The 24,237-nt window shown below is 46.8% G+C and overlaps 1 protein-coding gene across 2 annotated transcripts in view; it reads right to left on the reverse strand.

Annotated features, from left to right (window-relative positions):
• Positions 1-17,665: 17,665 nt before the first annotated feature.
• Positions 17,666-24,237, reverse strand: part of LOC135913046 (longicornsin-like) — a 65,740-nt gene continuing 59,168 nt past the window's right edge. For both annotated transcript variants that reach the window (XM_065445689.1, XM_065445699.2), the window contains one exon: positions 17,666-17,937. In XM_065445689.1, coding sequence (XP_065301761.1) covers positions 17,917-17,937 — 21 coding nt within the window. In that variant the 3' untranslated portion in view covers positions 17,666-17,916. The remainder of the gene's footprint in view (positions 17,938-24,237) is intronic.

The following is a 24,237-nucleotide window of genomic DNA, read 5'->3' on the forward strand; positions in this document are numbered from 1 at the left end:
CACGCTCCCTACAACAGGTGGACTCTCTTTTCCTCAGCATTCAGCTCTGTTATAATGTCCACTTTTTCTTTGAGTCAAAACTGGTTTTGTTTCTTTTTAACGGGGGGGAGAGGGAGGAGAGCAGAACTCATTGTCAGGAAAGCGAATGCACAACACAATCACAATGCTAACTTTGCAGCTCCTGCCGATCGCTATCAACGTGGCAATTCTAGGCCTACGGCATAGTACACAGTGCTCATGTTGACACTGATGCTGCCAAGCCTGTACCCGTTGAAACAGGTTCCACAGTGCATGGCTCCTGCTGCGAATGATGGTTGCAGGTGTAAGTTTTAGGGACTTGGTTCCTAATCTTCAACGGCACTTTGTAATTACGACGCGACTTGGTGATTGTGGGATTAAACTACGTACATTATTTTGAAACATTCGGTATTCTGAAATTCTTAGTATTGTGAGTATTTTGCATTGAAAATACTTAGCAGGGATTTCAAAAAAGTTCGTAAGTCTGAAAATTTCATTCATCTGATGTTTGTAGTAACGAGTTTTGCAGTATAGGATACTTAGCTTATTCAGTCCAGTCTAGTGCACGCTTGTGCATATTCACAGAAGGCCATAGTCACAGGTTGGGCATAGTTTAGGAGAAAGTTCTCTCGTGCCTAGTTGAGCACACTCAGCCCATTCCATGTTGTCTGGTGGCATAGCATTAGTGGGAGAGGTGTTCCTGAACCAACACATACTTTATGTTGTTGCAATATTTATGCTAGTCATTTTGTATTTTATTCTTGCAGCAATGGTACTCCAGGAGTAGTTGTACATGCAAGTCAGTTGTGTTTTATTGCGATAGTATATATATGGACACACCAGGGGAATTTTTTGCCATCAGCATGAGCTTTCATGCAAAGTCAAAGTGCGGTAAGGTTTTATTGTACCCTGTGTGCCATATGATGTGGGCGCAAGTGAAAACGTGTGAGAGTGAGCTGAGGAGGAGGGTGGCTTGATGCATACCCAATATCAGAAGTCACGTGATAGACATGTGCAAGACATTGGGGGAGGGGGGGGAGGGAGGATCAGGTGAGCACGCGTCTCCTCCGTTAGCCCGGCTGTGGCTGTGCAGGGCTGTCCACACGGCTAAGCAAATACACCACCTGTGCTTTATCTTAGAAGTAATCTCCAGAGGATACAAAGACTGGGTAGTCCAAAATGCACAGTGGTTGCACGTGCCGTGTCTATCCAGGCACTAGTGTTAGAGGCCGCACAATACAGTGGAACCCCATTAATGAATGAACCTAGTTGAACGATTTCACACAGATTCTAATTCGTTGATTAAGTATATCTGGTGCGGACTCCAGATGGGCGAAGCATACTCTAGTTTAGATCTGATTAGAGATTTATACGCGAGAAGCCTTATGTCCTGTGGGGCATGACGCTAATGATGCTTTAAAAAACTGACAGATCTGTTCACTGATGATATGACCTTGGTGACATGTGCGTGCCAGGAAAGATCACAGGATAAGGTGACGCCAAGGCATTTATGGGATTGGACTTGTTCAACAGTGGAGCTGGAGATTACGTAAGAAAAAAGAAAAGGATTACGCTGGCGTTGAAATGAAACTAGTTTGAATTTAGTGGGATTAAGCTTAATTAGCCAAAGATCGCACCACTCCTTGAAATGTTTAAGGTCATTTTCGAGCGCATATTGATCAGAAAGATTAGTTAGCCGAACCTTGCTCCTATTCACACTTCTGTTCACCCTTAGTTTATGGAACAACTGCGCCGTGGACGCCAACCTACACGGATTTGCTGACTCCCGACCGTTCGTGGCAGCTACCTGCCACCACGTGTTCACTAGGATAACTGCCGGTCTATCAGTTCGCTGCCCATTCATGAACTCATCGCATGTGCTAAACAGTCTACAGCGCAAGCACCATCGCTGCCAGTGGCGGCACCCCCTTTCCGTAATCGCTATGAAAAGACTAAAGATCAGCTGCAGAGTGGGATTTGCGACCGAAACTTGCTCCTATTCACACTTCTGTTCTTCACCCTTAGGTGAGTGTGACGCAAATACATCTGTAGAAAACAACGTTTTGGCTGCAAATCCCTAGTGCAGTTTTCTGAGCTGTCAATACTGTTGTGATGGGTGTTGATATTTGCACATACCACATTCGAGTAGGTTGTTTTGTGCCATTTGGGAGGGATACTGTGTCATTTTCCCCAATGTGGTTTCGTCCAGGCTGTGCTGCCACTAGGATATGCGTAGGCGCTCGGCTGACTTTTGCTGTGTCGTGTATATGGCTCCTGCTAATCTGTGCTGGTGACATTGAGACAAATCCCGGCCCAGACAAATTTGAACAAGTTCTCACTGCAATTAAATAAATGGCATTAGCCAGTGAAAGTTTTCATAAAGAAGTCCTTGGAAAAGTCAAAGATGTACAGTAGCATCAGAAATCAAACGGCGCTTCTCTAAGCTAGAAGAAAGCTTGGCTGCCGTCACTGACATCTCTAAGGAAGTCAACACCTTGGGCTCAATGCTGAAAGAATCGCAAGACAGGCTTCAAAGCATAGAAGCAGCTGAAATGCGACAGTCCAGCAAAGTTGTTGATGACCTCAATAATAGAATGCATAGAAATAACATGATCTTCAATGCCGCTGCTCAGCAGACAACGGAAACATAGAAAGATACCGAAGATGTGACAAAGTTTGTAACTAAAAACTTACGAATCTCAATTGGCGAAATCGAGTGAGCCCATAGAATAGGAAAACGAAGGGAGGACAACACCCAGCCGATAATTGTGAAATTCTTAAATTTCAAAGATAAGACCTGCATTCCAAAAAATGACCACAAACTGAAAGACCTTAAATTTGCTTCCATTTGTATAGAGGAGGACTTTTTACCTAGGATACAATTTATTAGGACGCAGCTTAGAGACTTCGCTCGAAAGACCCCACATCCTGGTGAGAAATATATTCTTCTTTGATAAGCTCCTTCTGTATTGTTATTATAACCGTGTATTCATTCAACTGTACCACTAGAGAAGTGACTGCTCTTCCCAAGCGCGACTCTACAGATGGGGCAGGTTTTCCAAAAACGGTATAAAAGAAATGACTACTCGCCCTAAAGGCCACTCAGAATGACTGACTACAAAATAAGGGATAAATTCAGCGCTGTCGATTTTGGTGACAAACTTCCGACACCTCCTTCCAGAGCAAGATCATTTCTGTTCATATGTCGAAGCATGCTCAGCTGGCCTGGTGTTAGGATCAGAGACTTGGTTATCTCCCGAAGTTAATAATTCTGAATTATACTTGTCCAGCCAGTTTTCATTATATATTTAGGAAAGACCGCATTACTTTACGCGGTGGTAGGGTAATAATCACCGTAAGGAAAAGCTTGCAAGCGTATGTTGTTGGGGATTGCGCCTAGAAATCTTGCGGATTGCGTTGCATCTGTCACCGTCTGTAACTTGTGCCATTGGGGTGTGTTATCGCCTGCCTGATTCACACGAGGAATTCCCTGAACACCTGAATGAATCTTTAACTTACAGTCAAAACAAATTTCCATGCGCACCAGTATTTCTGGCCGGGGACTTCAATTATCTGAATATTGATTGGAAGACATGCAGGCCCCTCCACGTCACAAGAAAGCATGAATTCCAGAATTTTCTGAATGAGCTAACACTTTTCGTTCTGCACCAAATGGTTCCCACACCTACGCGTGGTCATTCACTCTTAGATCTTGCCCTGACAATGCAACCGGAGAAGGCATCTGTACACGTATTAAATGGTATCAGTGACCACTTCATGCCACAGTGCATTTTACAGTAGTCAGGAAAAAACCAGAAAAACAGGAAAAAGTTATATTTGACTATACCAGAGCGAATGTTGACGCTCTGCTCAATGAACTGTCGTTATTCTCTGCAGATATTCTTCAATCCTTCAGTATGTGGGATGCAAATGAGAACTGGTTCCTAATTCGTGATAAACTAACTCTGCTGAAAGAAAAACACGTGCCTAAAGTCACCATCACCACATCTACAGAAAGCACATGGTTCACAAGGCACGTGAGACGATGCATAAACAAAAAGAAACAGTTGCATGCAAAAGCTAAACTGTCAGCATCTGAACACAATTGAAACTACCGCGCACATGTGCAACTGTGCAAAAGTGAAATTGAATCAGCGAAGGACAAATTTTATAACAGGGACCTTTCACACATGTTGAAAAACAATCCTCAAAAATTTTGGCAGGTTGGTAATCCAAGTTACAGTTCAAACTCCTCAGTATCCATAAATAAAGAAGGCAATCTTCTTACCTTCCTTGAGGTAGCCGAGGAATTTAACCAATTTTGCTACTCAGTATTCACTTAAGAGAGCCCCTTACCTACTGACCTACAATTCCTACAATGCACTCAACTATGCCTGGCATAACTCACGCCAGAAGGCGTATATTCTGCCGTAGACCGTCTCCTTAGTAATTCGGCACCTGGCCCCGATGGAATATGTCCTAAATTACTCAAAATAGCAAAGCCTGTAATATGGCCCATTTTTCAGCCGCCGTTTTTCAGAAATCAATAGATACGGGCTGTGTCCCAAACGATTCGAAAATTGCACGTGTCATACCCATTTTCAAATCTGGTGATGCTTCTAACCCGTCAAATTACAGACCAATTTCGTTAACCAACGTCAGCTGCAAATTACTAGAACACAGAATCTCATCGGCCATCATGTGCTATCTGGTGAAGCACAACTTTTTTGCGAATCATCACAGCTTTCACCACAGTCGACCTTGCGAAACACAACTGTTAGAATTTATTTATTTATTTATTTATTTATTTATTTATTTATTTATTTATTTATTATTACCTCAAAGGCCCCAACGTGGGGTATTACATGAGGGATGGGTGACCACTTCAGTGGAATATGGACTTAATGGCAGCCTTGAAATGATGGGTATTGGAGTGGTGCACGGCGTCGGCGGGAAGGTCATTCCAGTCCCGGGCAGTCTTCACAAAGAAAGAATGTAGGTGCGCAGTGGCCCGGGCAGGCGGAGGATACACAGATTTTTCATGACGTAATCGGCAAGATTGACGGTGTGCTGGAATGATGGCTGAAGCACTAGGAGCAGAATGATAAAATTTGTGATAAAGACACAGTCTGAAGACATGACGCCTTATATCTAGATTGGAAATTCCTGCTTTTAATTTTAACTGAGAGACACTAGTGTGGTAAGAATAATCAGAATAAATAAAGCGAGCTGCACGATTCTGGACTGCTTCTAGAGTGTTAGAAAGGGTGGTTTGGTGTGGGTCCCAAACAGAGCATGCATATTCTAGCTTAGGTCTGACAAAAGTTAGATAAGTTAGTATCTTTAAGGATGGTGGTACGAAGCGCAAGTTGCGGCGGAAGTAACCAAGTGTGCGATTGGCTCCGTTGGTGATGTTCGTAATATGAGAGGACCAAGAAAGGTTATTTGAGAGAGTAAGGCCAAGGTACTTGCATGACTCCACTGATGATATTTCCGAGTTGCAAAGAACGTACTTAGGAGTATGGTGAAGCTTCTGTCGATGAAAAGGTAGTAGTAAAGTCTTTGTAGTGTTCAGTGACATTAGCCATGTGCTGCACCAAAAGGTAACTTTGTCTAGATCATCTTGCAATGCGTGGTTGTTGGTATCAGCTAGGATTGGGCAATAAATGACACAATCGTCAGCAAAAAGGCGAATGTTAGATGAAAGATTAGCCGGCAAATCATTAATATATATAAGGAATAGGAGGGGCCCGAGAACTGTGCCTTGGGGTACACCGGAGAGAACAGGGCTCTTAGAGGAGGAGTGGTTGTTAGCATACACAAACTGTTGTCTGTTAGTTAAGAAATTTCGGATCCAGTTCAATACAAGGGGATTAAGGTGCAAGCGAGAAAGTTTTAGGAGAAGTCGTTGATGCGGAACTTTGTCAAAGGCCTTTTCGAAATCTAAAAAGAGGGCATCAACTGGGATATTTTGATCAAGGTTAGAGCTTATGTCATTTATAAAGAGTGCTAATTACTGACCTTCATTGTGCGGTTCATTCTCACTCTAAAATAGACGCCGTATTTGTACATTTCACCAAAGCGTTCGATGAAGTTCCACACAAACGTCTAATAAAAAAACTTGACAATGTGAACATTAATTCAACATTCAGTTTTCTTTTATGTCTTGATTTTTACGTAAAACAATGTGTCACTTAAAAAAAGAAAAAGTACTGTGATATTGTGATGTCCTTTAGCTGCTGCCATTGTTCACAAAGGGAGCGGAGGATCCCTCAAGCCGTCGTTTGAACGGCTTTTCCCTCCACCTCCTGTTACACTGTACTGTGACGAAGCAAATAAATAAATCAAACCAAATTCGAACGTTATTTTTTGGACAAAAATTTTTTTGGCCAATCGCTACCAATCAGTCTTTGTTTGTAACCATTCATCAACCCTCTCTCACGTTAGAGAGAGAGAAAGCAAGGACAGGAAAGGCAGGGAGGTCAACCAGAAGAGCATCTGTTTTGCTACCCCACACTGGGGGTGGGGGAAAGGGCAATAGAAAGAGGAAAGAAAGGGAGGGAGCGAGTACTGAGTGCGTGTGGGAGGGACACTATAAACGGTCTCCTAAGCCGGTGAACTTGAAGTATTGCACTAAGGCACGATTCACCTTTCGTGCCAGCGACGGGTGTGGCCACGGTCCGAGTATCTTCGACTCAGTGAACGTTCTTAAGTCCAGTCGGTGTAAAGTTTCCCGCAGAGAGAGGCGTTGTACATCGTAGTGGGGGCAGGTACACAATAGGTGCTCGATGGTCTCCTCACACCCACAGGAATCGCACATCGGCTTTCACGTTAGATCTGGAGTACCACAAGGGTCTGTACTCGGACCAGTCTTATTAGTTTATATTAATGACATAAGCAATAACCTGAGTTCTATGGTCAAATTGTTTGCAGATGAGTGCGTGATATACAGACAAATTAATGAGCCTTCTGATTCACTTCAGTTACAATTGGACTTAGACAAGATTAACAATTGGTGCACACAATGGCAAATGAAAATTAACACCTCAAAAACAAAAGTCGTGAAATTTACTGCAATATCTGACCCCTAACCTTTCCATTACACTCTAAACAGCATGACCATAGAGTCAGTACCTGTCCTAAAATATTTGGGGATCCATTTAGCATCCTCACCTTTCATGGAACATTCACATAGATACGGTTATTAACAAGGCTTGTAAAACACTCAGATTTCTTACATGCAATCTGCATTTAGCTAATGCAGAGACTAAGATTTTAGCATACACCACATTAGTGCGCTCGCAGTTGGATTACGCCTCTTTGATTTGGAACCCGTACCAAGCATACTTAATAACAAAATTGGATTCTCTTCAAAATAAAGCCGCTGGATTCATATATCGAAGGACTACTCGCATACGGCAAGGAATAAAGCAAGCTCTCGAGTTACCTCTTCTTGAAAGACAGAATGCTATCTATTATGTCCTTCTTCCACAACTTATATCAGAGCCACTCTTCCTTTGCTATGTCCAACCTCACGCCAGCGCATTGCATATTCCCACGCATTGACCACCAATTCAATGTCGAACCCACCTTTGCTCGCACTAATCTCTTCCTTCATTCGCCTCTTGTCAATCTGTCAATGGAATCACCTGCCTGGCACCATTGCATCTGTCATTGATTACGAAGTGTTTCTAACCAGCCTGAAACGTCACCTTGAGCGGTAACCTCGATCCTTCCCCTCCTCCCATTATATATATATATATATATATATATATATATATATATATATATATATATATATATATATATATATATATATATATGTATGTATATAACGCTACTCTCTGTAACAATTGAGTGTTTGTTGACGCTTGTTGCTATCTGTCCTTATATTTTGAGTTTTTGTTTTCAACATACTAATAACGGCCAACGACTTCTGTACACATCGTAGTGCTGCATTGCTGTGTGCTTACTGTTGCGTAGGTTGGCGTCCACGGCACAGTCGTTCCATAAACTAAGGGTGAAGAACAGAAGTGTGAATAGGAGCAAGGTTTGGTCACAAATGCCATTCGGCAGCTGATCTTCATTCTTTTTATAGCGATTACGGAAAAGGTGTGCTGCCACTGGCAGCGATGGCGCTTGCGCTGTAGACTGTTTAGTACATACGATGAGTTGATGAACGGGCGGTGAACTGATAATCCGGCAGTTATCCTAGTAAACGCGTGGCAGCAGGTAGCTGCCACGAACGGTCGGCAGTCAGCAAATCCGTGTAGGTTGGGGTCCACGGCACAGTCGTTCTATCTACTAAGGGTGAACACCAGAAGTGTGAACAGGAGCAAGGTTCGGCTGACTAATCTTTCTGGTCAAAATGCGCTCGAAAATGACCTTAAACAGGTACAGGAGTGGTGCGATCTTTAGCTAATGAAGCTTAATCCCACTAAATGCTAACTCATTTCATTTCAATGCCAGCGTAATCCTTTGCTTTTTTTCTTACGTAATCTCTAGCTCCACTGTTGAACAAGTCCAATCCCATAAATACCTTGGCGTCACCTTATCCTGCGATCTGTCCTGGTGCGCACATGTCACCAAGGTCATATTATCAGCGAACAGATCTCTCGGTTTTTTAAAGCGTCATTTGCGTCATGCCCCGCAGGACATAAGGCTTCTCGCGTATAAATCTCCAATCAGATCTAAACTAGAGCATGCGGCGCCCATCTGGAGTCCGCACCAGATATACTTAATCAATGGATTAGAATCCGTGCGAAATCGTTCAACTAGGTTCATTCATTCTTCATACACATATGGCATATCATCCCTCAAACGCGAAACTGGTCTTCCAAATCTTTCTGTGCATCGCCGCATTGCCTGCCTCTGTTTTCTTCACAAGTTTTTTCACAGCTTCCTCAGTCCCGCGCTCTACATCATCCCACCTACGTGCATATCCCACTGCACTACCCATTTGTATCAAATTGCACGCTCACGTGCTCGCGCTACCACCTTCGCTGCCTCATTTATTCTTCGTGCAGCAGTGGACTCGAATGGCCTTCGCTGAGACATTGCAGCAATCACGTGTCCATCAAGTTTTGCAGAAAATGTCACAGCACACTGTTCCGCATAAAGACTTATTTGTAACCTTCATTTGTTAGCACACCCCTTATGTAATACCCCCTGAGCGGGGGGCTTTGAAGGTAATAAGGTGATGTGATCATTCTGAACCACAACTGCGCAGGCCCTCCGCGTGGCGCACACCTTGTCTTACATTCTTTACAAAGCTATTCCTCGCAGTTTTAATGAGAGCTCATAAACAAATGTCATGAAACTAAACACCGACAGCGCATGTATATTGTGTTTTTGTGACGTGGCCACGTCTCAATCACGTCCCTACGCGGCCGGCGTTAGTGACGTGCGTCCCAACTACGTGCCGATGTGGCCGGCGTTAGCAGCATGCAAGACCACAGCAGCAACAGCATTGGGAAAGTCAAAGAGCCAAAGAAAGCTTCGCTTTAAAAATCCGGGCTTGGGAGACGGCCGCTGCACGCTCGCGCGTGTCCCGCAGGACTTTTATTAACGTTTATCCTATCTAACCTAAGCCAACGCCTCCTCTACTTTAACGCGACAGCGTTAAGGAGCTCGTGTCGCAGAAAAGTCGGCGTTGGCCGTGAGCGAAAAATTTCGGAAGGCAATTTATAAATAAAAACAACTTGTAAGAGGGGCTGGATGGGTATCGAAGCAGGGTCTCCGGAGTGTGAGACGGAGACGCTGCCACTCAGCCATGAGATCGATGGTTCAACCGGGACAAAAGCGCCTCTAATGAATGAGGCGTTGCCTTAGAAACGTGTCGTAGAAAGTTATACTGCGGTGTGTATCGGTAATTATGAGCATGTAAATTTAGAAGTCGCAGTTAGACGAAGTACGTTTCCGCTACATTTCTTCTGCGCTTGGCGGCAAACAGAAGACCCCTTCCTCGCAATGTATGGCGATGCCCCGACAGGTGGCGCGCCACTAGCCCGTTTCTCCCCTTCGTGTCGTAAAGGGCGTGCCGAGCGAATGAGTGGGCGGTGCGAACGGGGTGCGATAACGTTATCGCGTTCCACTTTTAAAGGCGAAGCTTAAGCGCTCGCTGCCCGCGGGAGCCTTTGGTGCGCCTTAGTCCAGTGAGTTGCCGCGATGTGACGCTACCCAGATGGTGCGACTAAAACCCGTAAATTTTCCAAAAGTAGCGCCATTAGATCATTGCGCCATCCCGCTCTCCCCGGCGTTTCCTCCTCCACGCATCCTGTCACCCCAGCCTCCTCCGCTCCCCCATTCGCCAATCTGCGTCACGTGGAAGCTCGCGTCGCGCTTTTGTGTATTACTTTCTTTCCAGCGCGCTCCGAGCGATGTAAGCACGCGCAGACGGATTGATCGCGGCAGGTCGCGGGATCAAATCGCGGCTGCGTCGACCGCATTTCGATGGGGGCGTTATGCAGTATGCGATGGGGGCGTTTAACGTGCCCCCGTGCATTGGGGGCACGTTAAAGAACCCCAGCAGGTCAAAATAAATCCGAAGTCCCCCATTACTACGTGCCTTATAATCAGATTGTGGTGTTGGCACGTAAAACTCAAGAATCACTTTTTTTCTCTGTCTTATGTGCCTTGAGTGTTCCAGTTAAAGCAACACTGCTTCCCTGCAAAAACTTACAACGCCGAAGAATACAGACGTACATAGTATACGGATATAGAATGAGCATTTCAACAAAAGTGTAACTGGTGCTAATGAGAGGGGGGCGATAATTATATTCGGAAGGTCTTTCCAGTTGCCCCATGAATTTCATTCTTGCTATCAAATTTCAACCACTTGCACTATAATAAATAAATAAATATTTGATTTGCTGGTACGTTCAAATTATCGACACTGTCTATGTGGGAAAATGTTGCTCATGGCTGCCATAACCAGTGCATGAGTCACACGCATCTGTAAAAGGCGCGGAGCAGTAACGGCCTAGATGCTAGGCATTGCTGGCCCCAGACAGCTGGAATCTCCCACGCGCCGGCCGAACAAAAGTATACTGCAGGTACGTAAACGAACCTACAATGCTACGTACACATACTTTCACGCAGTCAAAACTTGAAACTGAGGTAACTGCGCAAATGTTTTGGGCAGACCGTGTGCATGCGTCGTCTTTCAGCAACACGAACTCTCAACGTGCGGGCGCTTTACGCCTTAAATAATGGTCATTGTTTCTATTTTTTGCGCAATTCCAACACAACATTATTAAAGGGACCCTGAAACGCTTTTGACGATTTTCTACAAACGTACTGAGTTGTTAGAGTAGATCCTTCTGATCACTAATTGACACATCTAAGTGCTCCGCGCAAAGCGTGTAATTTATTATAAGGTTTTAAAAATGCACATCGCTGCCGATCGCAGCGCACTGCTCGGCGGAATTTTAAAGGGACCCTGAAACGATTTTGGCGATTTTCTACAAACGTACTGAGTCGTTAGAGTAGGTCCTTCTGATCATTAATTGACACATCTAAGTGCTCTGCGTAAAGCGTGTAATTTATTATAAGGTTTTAAAAATGCACATCGCTGTCGATCGCAGCGCACTGCTCGGCGGAATTTTAAGCTGCCCCTACCCATATGATGCAAATAACCCATATGACGTCAGATGGGCGAGCTATCTGATTGGCTGACCAGGGCGCGTGGTCGATAATTTTTCCAACTTTATGGTGAACAAATAATGCTCGTAATAGTTGGAATGTTAGTTACATTGTTTTTGTAAAAAGAAAATAACTTAAAGAGAATACACAAGAATAGTTTTTTAGTACACTTGAGCACTTCCGGCACACAGCACGTGTCGTCTGCTTGTGTTACAACGTGCGCAGTCTTTGACGAGAGCTCCGCCGTCAGTGTCGATCAGTCTTTTCGTGAGCACGATGAATCACCCTTGTTGCGTTGTGGGCTGCAGACGTAGCGACTGGAAAGATGTGAAGTTGCGAAATCGTGTCCCTCTGCAAGGCAGCATACGAGCGAACTGGCTGCTGCGCATCGGACTGCGGCTATCCGATAGGCGCCAGGATTTGCGCGTTTGTGGCCGTCACTTTACAGCGGAAGATTACTAACGCAATAGCGTTTCGCAAGTCCGGTATTAGGGCAAACACAAGCGCAAGGGGACAGGGTCTGGCCGCTTGACTGTGCCGGGATGAGCCATGAGATGAGCAGAAAGGTAAATGTGAATGGTCTGCACGGTGCAGCCACCTGGTGGCACAGAGCTCAACCATACACAGTAGCAGAAACGAAGTGCATTCTTCTTTGCTGCTGGTGTGTATTTTTCGCAGGAGTGTAATCATCAACACGGTGTTCTTATAAATGTTTAAAATGTTTTACACTTGGTTAGAGCAATATTAGCGCTTCGTTTGACTGGTTAAGCGCTGCGCCAACAAGTGTCTGGACCGTGCAGACCGATCAGGCTGCTCACGTACGTCTACTCTGAAGTTCCTTCATCAGCTTGAGTTTATGCCTCCAGTCATTTGCCGAAATGACCAGCTTGCCTGTGGTTACCGGAATACCGGCCACCTTCGGCGCTACGACAGAATGCTCGCAACGCACGCTGCTTCGATGGCTCTCGGTCGACGGCCAAGCGGCCAGCGGAGAGGTCTCGCGCGGGAGGAGGCGTGCTCCAACAACCGGAAGTGGATGATGTGACGTCGCATCGTGACGCAGGATCAGTGAAGGCGGAGCTTAGCGCCGCTCGCTCGGCGAGCGAGTTGAGGAGGAAAGGCATGGCTAGGGAGGAGGGTAACTTCTAATCGCTTGTAACTACATTAATACGTAACGCTTCACTTAAATTGTGGTGCTAATGTTCTACTTAAGCTGTACCCTATGCGCCTACAAAATTTGTCCGAACCGTTTCAGGGGCCCTTTAAGCCGCCCCTACCCATATGACCGAAATCACCCATATGACGTCAGTGGGGCGAGCTATCCGATTGGCTGACCAGGGCGCGTGATCGATAATTTTTCCAACTTTATGGTAAACAAATGATCTTCGGAATAGTTGGAATGTTGGTTAATTTGTTTTTATAAAAAAAGTAACATAAAGAGCGTGCACAAGAACAATTTTTCAGTACACTTAAAGGGCCCCTGAAACGGTTCGGACAAATTTTGTAGGGGCGTAGGGTACAGCTTAAGTAGAACATTCGCACCACAATTTAAGTGAAGCGTTACGTATTAATGGAGCTGCCAGCGATTAGAAGTTACCCTCCTCCCTAGCTATGCTTTTCCTCCTCAACTCGCTCGCCGAAGGAGCGGCGCTAAGCTCCGCCTTCACTGGTTTAGCGTCACGATACGACGTCACATCGTTCACTTCCGGTTGTTTTGGAGCACGCCCCCTCGCACGCGAGACCTCCAAGGTCGATTCAAATAGGTCGCGAAGCTTCGGGCGAATAGCGGTTCAGTACAGATTGTCACCGACATCAGCATGGGGGATTATGGGAGCAGCGATTGAAGCGCGACTATGTTTGGAGGGAACAAACATTGGGAATGAAAAACGCGTTTTTTAATTCAAACGAGACTCAGTTAGATTCATTCAACGAAAATAAAATTCCTAGTGAAATTTATATATTCGTGATGAGTTAAGAAAATACGTTTAATTTTATTATTATTAATAAATGCATTTTTTTTCGGCGCCCATCGCTACAGGGGGCGTTGACGCCACTATCACTCGCAGTGCAATGCACGTCTTGAAATGGGCAGAAAGGCGCACTCGTATCACCTGTTGAAATACGCCCCCCTCACAATTTATGCTTTCTTGCTTGTCGAAGTTTGTCTGAATTTGGTGACGCGGGTAGCTTCATTGCTTCTTAATCTGTTCAGTCAAAAGTAGTGAGTTACGACCGCCAGATAATTGTGTAGTTGTTTTCGTGCGACTGCGCTGGCCGATGGGCTTGGCATCCGACAATAGGATCAGCACTCTGCACCTAAAGCTTTCGTCGGCCTCCAAAGAAAGTATGTTCTGTGCAGGGATGCGATTTGGACAACCGTATGACTGGCCTTTTCCTGCGTCGCTTTCCACGCTGAAATCTCGAAACGCCCATCAAGTCGAATGGCGGGGCATTTGAATATATAGCTCCAAAGGAAGAACAACAAAAATTTCGCGCCTTCGAAAATAATATGACGTCACTTCTGCTTTTAACGGACATGGCGTCACGTTATTTTTTCTTCCGCCGAAAGTGCTCCCACCACATACAGATGGCGCTAAGCCCCATGAACCGGTGATGGACCGCCATGTTTTGAACGTATGGGCTCCTATGGAAGCTTCGCTACCAGGTATATTTACCTTGAGACCTCTCCGCTAGCCGCTTGGCCGTCGACCGAGAGCTATCGAAGCAGCGTGCGTTGCGAGCATTCTGTCGTAGCGCCGAACGTGTCCGGTATTCCGGTAACCACAGGCAAGCTGGTCATTTCGGCAAATGACTGGAGGCATAAACTCAAGCTGATGAACGAACTTTAGCGTAGACGTACGTGAGCAGCCTGATCGGTCTGCACGGTCCACACACTTGCTGGCGCAGCGCTTAACCAGTCAAACAGAGCGCTAATATTGCTCTAACCAAGTGTAAAACATTTTAAACATTTATAAAAACAACGTGTTGATGATTACACTCCTGCGAAAAATACACACCAGCAGCAAAGAAGAATACACCTCGTTGCTGCTACTGTGTATGGTTGAGCTCTGTGCCACCAGGTGGCTGCACCGTGCAGACCATTCACATTTGCCCTTCTGCTCATATCGTGGCTCATCCCAGCACAGTCAATAACCGGCCAGACCCTGTCCCCTTGCGCTTGCGTTTTCGCGAAACGCTATTGCGTTAGTAATCTTCCGGTGTAAAGTGACGGCCACAAACGCGCAAATCCTGGCACCGATCGGATACCGGCAGTCCGATGCGCAGCAGCCAGTTCGCTTGTATACTGCCTTGCAGAGGGACACGATGTCGCAGGTTGACATATTGTCAGTCGCTAGGTCTGCAGTCCACAAGGCAACAAAGTCGAAACATAGTGCTCGCGAAAAGACTGAGACTCTGACCGCGGAGCTCTCGTCAAAATGGAGTACGTTGTAACACAAGCAGACGACACTTGCTGTGGGCCGGAAGTGCTGCAGTGTACTGAAAAATGGTTCTTGTGCATTCTCTTTATGTTACTTTCTTTTTATGAAAACAAATGAACTAACATTGCAACTATTACAAAGATTATTTGTTCACCATAAAGTTGGAAAAATTATCAATCACGCGGCCTGGTCAGCCAATCGGATAGCTCACCCCACTGACGTCATATGGGTGATTTCCGTCATATGGGTAGGGCCGGCTTAAAATTCCGCCGAGCAGCGTGCTGCGATCGGCAGCGATGTGCATTTTTAAAACCTTATAATAAATTACACGCTTTACGCATAGCACTTAGATGTGTCAATTAATGGTCAGAAGGACCTACTCTAACGACTCAGTACGTTTGTAGAAAATCGTCAAAATCATTTCAGGGTCCCTTTAAGCACTTCCGGCAAACAGCAATGGTCGTCTGCTTGTGTACAACGTACTCCATTTTGACGAGAGCTCCGCGGTCAGAGTCGGTCTCAGTCTTTTCGGGAGCACTATGATTCGACTTTGTTGCCTTGTGGACTGCAAACGTAGCGACTGGCAATATGTCAAGCTGTGACATCGTGTCCCTCTGCAAGGCAGCGTACGAGCGAACTGGCTGCTGCGCATCGGACTGCCGCTATCCGATCGGCGCCAGGATTTGCGCGTTTGTGGCCGTCACTTTACACCGGAACATTACTAACGCAATAGCGTTTCGCGAGTCCGGTATTAGGGCAAACGCAAGCGCAAGGGGACAGGGCCTGGCCGCTTGACTGTGCCGTAACGGGATGAGTCATGAGATGAGCAGAAGGGCAAATGTGAATGGTCTGCACGGTGCAGCCACCTGGTGGCACAGAGCTCAACCATACACAGTAGCAGCAACGAAGTGTATTCTTTTTTGCTGCTGGTGTGTATTTTTCGCAGGCGTGTAATCATCAACACGTTGTTTTTATAAATGCTTAAAATGTTTTACACTTGGTTAGAGCAATATTAGCGCTTTGTTTGGCTGGTTAAGCGCTGCGCCAACAATGGACCGTGCAGACCGATCAGGCCGCTCACGTACGTCTACGCTAAAGTTCGCTCATCAGCTTGGAGTTTATGCCACAGTCATTTGCCGAAATGATCAGCTTGCCTGTGGTTAACGGAATACCAGACATGTTCGGGGCTACGACAGATTGCTCGCAACGCACGCTGCTTCGATAGCTCCGCTTGGGGTCGACGGCCTAGCGGCTAGCGGAGAGGTCTCGCGCGGGCGGGGGCGGGCTCCAAAACAACCGGAAGTGGACGATGTGACGTCGCATCGTGACGTCAAACCAGTGAAGGCGGAGCTTAACCCCGATCGCTCGTCGAACGAGTTGAGGAGGAAAAGCATGGCTAGGGAGGAGGGTGACTTCTAATCGCTTGTAGCTCCATTAATACGTAACGCTTCACCTTAATTGTGGTGCGAATGTCCTACTTAAGCTGTACCCTACGCGTCTACAAAATTTGTCCGAACCGTTTCAGGGGCCCTTTAAGGCCTGTTAACGACGGACCAAATAAAATCTCGCCTCGAAAACAGCTCCGCAGGGCTGGAACGGATTTTTCCGCGGATTTCCTCCGGTAGCGCGTTAGCCGTCGTCTGCTACGCTAGGGCCAGCATAGGCGGCGCCACTGTCGAGGCCGCGCCAAGCGCGGGAGTGGAGCGTATGAGGAGAGAAGTGGTTGGCGCCATAGAGTTTCCTACAAAATTTGTTGGCGCTACATTTGGAGATTGAGAGGTTATACGCACAACTAATTTAGCTACGCCTGCTTGCGTAACGCGGGTGACTGAGCGCGCGCCGCAGCCGTTCCCGATAAGAAGTGGTAGACGCTCCGTCCCTGCGTCTGTCAAGTGTCAGGTTATTACGCGTCTGTCTTCCTCCGACTTCCGCTGTGAGGCGCCACCCAGATGGTACTCTCCCCCGTGACCGTAAAGCAGGCGCGAACTGTAGCCGACGGGGGAGACCAGGAAAGGACGACAGGAGAGGGTGGTGAACGGTCGCATCGGCCGCATCTGGCTGGCACTGAAAAAAATATAGGAGGCGCTGCCTAAGCACTTTTTATGAGTTGTGAATGCGAAGACAGTAATGTCCAACTGAACGCCGCTGCGCGATAGTTCCAGTTATGAACTCGCGGCCAAGCGAGCATGTTGAGACGCGTGGCGGGTGTTGATTTGTCCTTGCCGAGGCGCAGTTAAAACGCAGGTGAGAGCTTGCGCTGACGAGGAACACGCGAATAACTCAGGCTTCCGAGAGCGAGAGCAAGGGTGACGTGGCGTTACGGCGATGCCCTCACCCCATCATCACTGCAGCGGCAGCAGGTGTTCTCTTTCGCCCTTTCTACTCCGTCGACGCCCGAGCCAGCGTCACGAGGTGTGCTCGTGGCGTGGCGTCGCAGCCAATGGGAAGTTAGGTACCGTTTCGCTACTACAGCGCCGCCGGCTTTTTTTCGCTCAATGGGCCATTTGACGCTTTCGTGCGAGTAATAAAAACGCAACTCCAGCGATTGTGCCAAGACAAGAACATAACAGAAACGACGCCGAGCGGGCCCATTTTATTGGACAGGGTGCACCACGGCACCGCACCCGTGCTCATGCTGCAGCATAGAACGGCGGCCTCGTTCATCACCCAAAGAGGAATGGCATGCCCATCATTCCCATCATTCCCAGGGGTCCAAAGGGGCCGCCAATGCATCGACACCGGAAGCCCATGCAGAAGCCCGTGCTGCCGGGGTACAGCATGAAGCAGCGTTGCCGGCACAAGAACGGGTTGCCCATCATGCACGCGAAGCCACGACCTGCGAACGCGCCGCGTAGGAACGGGCTGCGTGAGTAAATGACGAGCAGGTGTATTCCATCACATATTTCATCGTCCTTTCGCTACACGGCGAACTGTTTTTATCTCCTCATTGCGTGTAATCTCGAGCATATAATTGTCATAAAATTGGTATTGCATCATTCGGAATGTGTGCTTTCTTTCGGGCACGCCTGTCACCAATACCCGAAAAGTGCAATGACCTTCCTTTCTGCGCTTATGCTAGCGCAGCTGACCATGCTATATATATTAAGACTCCTTTAGATGACGTTTCACCGTGACGGTAATTTTACTCTACTTCTTTGTAATTTGCTTTTGTGATGACGGCAACCGTTCCACTGAGCAATCCCTGTTAGCGTGAAAGGCGTATACTAAAATTAATGGATCGTGTTTGATTGGTGTACTGCAAAGCGACGATATTTGAAAGCCCAGGAGGCGTTGAAATTCGTTGGGGATGTTCATTAGGTTTGTATAACCCACATGCTACAACAACGTTTTAACCATTCGATACGTAAGACGCTTACTGTTTGGAAAAGTGAGAGGCATTCATCCCAGCATAAATTCAATTTTTGGATGGTGGCGAGTCCACAGGCCGATCAGTTCTCTTTACTTAAAATGTATAACGGGAACATTTCACATAGACTGTGCTATTGAATAAGCTAAATATTTACCAACAAGTTCAGATGGCGGGCAGCATACTTTGACCTATTGTGCGATCCCTGATATTTACAAATGGGCCTCCGCTGGAAGCGCTTGCTTGACTCCACCGAGTGTGATAAATGCAAGAATTTGCAGTGACCTCACCACCACCGACTAGTGAGTGACTATACCGGCGAATGGAGCATAGTGCCACACATCGACAAAAAGCACTGCTTTTCACTAACACTCATCGCTGACTGAAGAAGAGTTGCTTCAAAAACGTGTAAGATGTTTAATAGGCGCTTCTTAATTAGCATAGTCCTGGTAGCTCCTGTTCGTTTCTTGGAAAATGCCAAAGGAAGGACCCGCTTACGAACTTGGGTGTTTCGATAGTAATTCAGTATGATTTCGTTTTATAATTGACCATTTTAGGAAATTACTCAATTACATCCACTCCTGAAGCATTTGAACTTACAATCAGCAAGAATCGAAGTAGCCGTTCGGAGAAACTTGTTTATGTAAGCGGATTAATTCACTGCCGCCTGCAATAGATATTTCTTTAACCTGATGAAGCGCATTACCGTTATCACACCGAATAATTTTATAGTCTGAACGGGCTTAAGTGCAGCAAGTATGGAGTGGTTTCTCCCGTGGAATTGTGCCCTGTACACTGGCCGCATATGCTGCACGGGGATACAAGTTGCTTGCCGTTACATCGTGGGGTTACATCCTGTGGGTTGAAACTCATCTCTAACAACAACGAAGTGCATATCAAGCCTCGCGTTTTCTCGTTGGCAACGGTCAAGCGTTGACTGAAATTGCAGTCCCCAATTGCTTACGTTTTACTGCGTCCTTTTTGAGAGCAACCATGCAGAGGAGGTCTCGTAGACGAAAACATAACGGCTAGGTGCTTTCTCCTGCTTGCAGCCACGCTTTCACACGTAAGCGATAAAACGGAGCTTCAGAAATGGGGGAACCGGGTGGAAAATGTAGAGTTCCGGAATAAAATACTGTTACCTTCAGTGAAGTTAAGGCAGTACCATAAACTACTGGTAAATGGTACTAAAATTGTAAATATATTTACTCTGCAGTGATTACACTACCGCCAGTTAAATACTGGTCGCGTTTACATGCATGCTACAGTAGCGTTGGGTACCGTTCGCAGTTGAGTGAAGGAGAGCACACGCCGGCAGCCGTCTCACTTTCCCCTCTCATTCGATGCAATACAACAGCGCTAACATGCACCGCGTGAGTCGACTCAGCCGTCTCGATATACCCTCCTCTGCATGGTGCATTAACACGATTTGCCTTCGTAGCGCATTAGAGCCGTATACATGGATGCTATGCAGGACTTGTCGCGTTCATGTACCCGCGGCTAAGATCAATCGAACTACTTGGTAAAAAAATGAAACAAAACGTTTATTCTATGAAATGTCACAATGAAAACCTGTATAGGACATTGAACAGGCGCACTTACTGAGGTCGCTTCAGTGCAGTCGCTTCAATGTTTTTACTTTTTCTTGAACTTACGGTGTAAAAAGAGGATGGACGCAGAAACGCAATGAAAACAGCACTTGCAACTTCGTTGCTAGGGTATTGTAAAATATGAATTAAAAGTTCGTTGAATTATTTGTAGCGCATTTTCAGCATGTCAGGCTACGTGACAGTTCCACCACAAATCGCTCACAAATTGTGATTGCTGTGTCTAGAACACTGCGCTAGCTCTCCAATCTCGGTTACCATCACATGCCCAAATGAGCGAGGCTGTATGGCAGTCGGTCATCTTTTTGTAAGACCCAGAAAATTGTTTTGGCTTTTTTATTCATTACGACATTACCACAGCTCAAATCAAAACACTTGATTGGTGATATCCATAAATCCGACAACCCTGTGCTGCAATTGGACAACGCTCAGTTGAGGTGTAGCCAACTCTGGATTTAGACTTGGGCAGGCTCTATGCTCCCTCTCGGCAACATTGTGCGAGGCTGCGAAGCTTAGGGCTTCTGTTGCCAATCAAAAAAGATATGCGTGTTCTAAGAAAGAAAAGGCTTCACCCACGCGCGCTACTGATCCTTCCATGAAACTTTCATGGTGTTTTTCACTGGTCCATCTGGAGCGGCTGCCGAAATACTGGAGTAAGTGCTCGGATTTCACCAATCCGAAACTGCCAGCGGACAACAAAAATGCTCCGCGGTGGATCATGCTGAAAGTCTGCGCGCACACGTCACACAAACCGACTTCCGCTCTGTACATTTCCATGGCAACCAAAGTCGCTGTCCCACTGCAAGCGGAAGTGACGTATGCTTCTATTCCTATTTCCCCCCGAACCCGTGCCCCGCCCGCGGAGCGAGAGACCCGGTAGTATTTATACAATTGCTAGTAAGTACAGCGGAACGTGGCACTTTCGGAGGCACCCGACGTTGCTCCTTGAATATCTCACTTTGCCTAGGCATTACGGAGGAGAAGATTTAACGCAATAGGGTTAAGGAGCCCGTGTCGCAGAAAATCCGGCGTTGGACGTCATTTCGGCAAGAGTTTCGAACCACCTATACCCAGGCCATCCATGTGATGTAAGAAATTTACCGAACTAATTGAATTTCTCAAGCTAAAATACGTCGAAAATCGTAAACTACGACTTACAGACAACCTACAGAAATGACAGCTTTCGGATTGTAATTTGACTATACCAGAAAATAGAACTATGTTACAGGAAAACTCAAAGAAATCCATTTTCCAGCGTTTCTACAATTCACAGAGCGGCCGCGACGTCCGCCATTGGCGCGCGCCGGCGCGCGGGTGTCTCAGGGGCCACGGAGTGGCACGCCCGGTTCCTTGCAATACCTCCAGCTGGCGCTCGCCTCCGCCGCATCGCGGCCCACGCAAGAGGCCGCGTGTCTACCAGAAAGCCCGCCTTCGTGCATAGCGTTCGCGGTCAGGGTTTCCCGGTAAACAGTGCGGTTACATACGCTCCAGTTGCCGGGAAGCGTGAGGAGCAGTCAGGGATATTTGAATGCTATCGCGTTCCACTCTTGAAGGTGAAGCTTAAGCGTCCTCCCAATTTTCTTTGCTCGTGTTGTATGCGTTTGTCCCGTACGCTACAGTGTACCTATAGGCGGGCCGACATTGCGGAGTGGGGTCGAGTTTGTTTACGCTCTGACGCTGGCTACCTGCGTGGTCAGGCAGTGGGTACGAACGCCCTATTAGGCAATCGCTGTGTCTGAAGGTACGTCGGACAGGCTTTCTCGCGCCTGCGGCGCTGGTGCTGAGTCAGTCCTGTCGAATTAAACCTTTCTTGCCCCTTATGGCACTCTACATTAAAAAAAAAAAGAACATCACTGATTTTTCCGAAGGAACAAAGGGGCCGTAGTAGAGGCCGGGTCGGCTCTCCTGGTGCAGCATCTTCGCTCTTGGGAGGCTTTTCGTATGCTGCTGTTCGTCACTTTTCAGAAACATTTATGAGTAGTCCCCTTTGAGCGAGATAAACGCACAGCGCCTTAGCAACCGCGGTTGAACACCACTGCCTGATGTTACACCTTGAGGATTATGGGCTTTGCGTCTCGCCCATGTTGGGTTAGGTTACCTTACGTTTACGTTAGGCTTAGGTTAGGTTAGCGCAAAAGGCGTTAGCGTGGCGCGGCCGCATATTCTCAAAGTGGTTACGCCGTCAGGATTATTGTCTTTGCGTCTCGGCCACCTTTGGTTCCGTTAACGTTCGGTTAGGCTATGTTAGGTTACGTTATCGTAAAATGCGTTAGGGTAGTGCGACGTATTCTCACAGCGGTTGCAGGGGCGTCTAGCATCACCGGAGGCCTTTGAGCCACTTGCGTTCAACCGCGGTTGCTAAGGTGCTCTGCCTTCTAGATTTTCAATATATGCGGCCCGGCCTCTACTACGGTCCCTACTCCTCTCACGGTAACGCCTGCATGTTATTTTCAAGGTACATCACCGTAAGGAGTGAGAAAGCTATGATCCACCACGACTGACTTAGCACGAGCGCCGCATGTGCGAGGCAGTCTGTCCGACACAACGGTCGCCAAGTGGGGCGTCAGTGCCCGCTGCTTCAACTGTTTCACCGCGCCGGCAGCCAGCGTAAACGAACTTGACGCCACTCCGCAATACCGGCACCAGTAGGGATAAACGCATACAACACACACTAAAAAACTTCTCCGTAGTGCCTAGGCAGAGTCATACATTGAATGAGCAAATTTTCTCCCTCGCGTCCGCTCTCACTCGCGCATGCGCACAAGCATCCGGCGCCTCCGGAAGTGCCAAGCCCCGCTGTACTGGCAACTGTTAAGTCGGGACCCCGCGCGGAGCGCGTTGACCCGAAATTCCCAATGGAAAGCGCGAACCCGCTCCATATCTACCAGTGAAATCGAGATTCGCCAGAGCTAAAAAGTCCTGCCTCAGATCGACCAGTGAAAACCACCATCAACGCGTCAGCGTGGCAGGGAGGGCCACCACAGATGGACAGTGAAGGAGCACTTCCTGTTCTCGTTCGGGTTGTCTTACGTGATGCCTAGCTTTCACTGTACTTCACGTAGTTGTTTAGATGCAGTATGGTAAACGGCTGCCAGAGCTCCACGCGCTTGCGCATTTTGTCCTCTCTGGCGCGTTCCGTCGCTGAAATTCGAGATGCCCATTTACTGCTGCGTGCCGCTATACGGGGTGTTTTTTTCGCAGATGCACTAAATGTTTAAATATTGCCTGTGGCAGATACTGCAGTTCTAATTCTTCATCTAAATTACTCGATGAGGTGGCCATTACTTCGAAGAGAAATCAAAATGCGTAATTGAATTTACAGCGGAATTATGGTAATTATGTTTTTATTTAGTTTACGGCCTTGCATACTCACTAGCTAGAATTTACACGTTGAAATATGTGCCGTAAAGCATGTAATTAAAATGATTATCGTAATTCATTTAATCAATAATTTTGAATTCTCGTAGAAGTAACAGCCGCATCACCGAGTAATCTTGACAAGGGTTAAAATTTAGCGACCTGCCACACCCAAATTTTAAAGATTTGGTGTAGCTAAAAAACACCCTATATCAGTAGTGTTGCTACGCGGATAGTTCCAAAAATGAGGTACAGCAGTAGTCAGCGACGTGATCTTGACGCAGCCGTGGAAAAAACGCCTAGATCTTTCACATATTTTGTTGCGGTTAATCAAGTTTTCCTATCGAGGGCCATGGTATGTGCGGTCACGTTATGTGAGAACACAGCTGCAAACCTCTAAGTGCGCGCCGCCAACGATCAGCTGCCACGCATTTGCTGCTCTCTTCACAATGGTGGCGGAACCACAGCGTTGCCTTGCGTACGCACAGGGTTGTTGGGATTTTGGAAAATGTCTATGTTCCCATGACAATGGTGTTATGATAGAGTAACCGTAGGTTAGTGCAATAGATCCAGCAAAACCACACAGCTGACTGATGCCTTCTTTAATCAGTGTTCGTAATATGTTGATGTCACAAAAGTATAATTAGGAATTTTTTTTCTTATGGCAAAAAATGTCAGTTGCATTAACTTAAACAGTTTTTTTTATCTCGCTAACACTTTTTCGACGGCGAAAAAGTGTCACTGCAACAGAGTTCCAGTTCGATACAATATGAATAAGGTCTCGCTTATGAGTTTGTATGATGAG

The sequence above is a fragment of the Dermacentor albipictus genome, chromosome 1 (genome assembly GCF_038994185.2).
Source record: "Dermacentor albipictus isolate Rhodes 1998 colony chromosome 1, USDA_Dalb.pri_finalv2, whole genome shotgun sequence".
Taxonomy (NCBI): Eukaryota; Metazoa; Arthropoda; class Arachnida; order Ixodida; family Ixodidae; genus Dermacentor; species Dermacentor albipictus.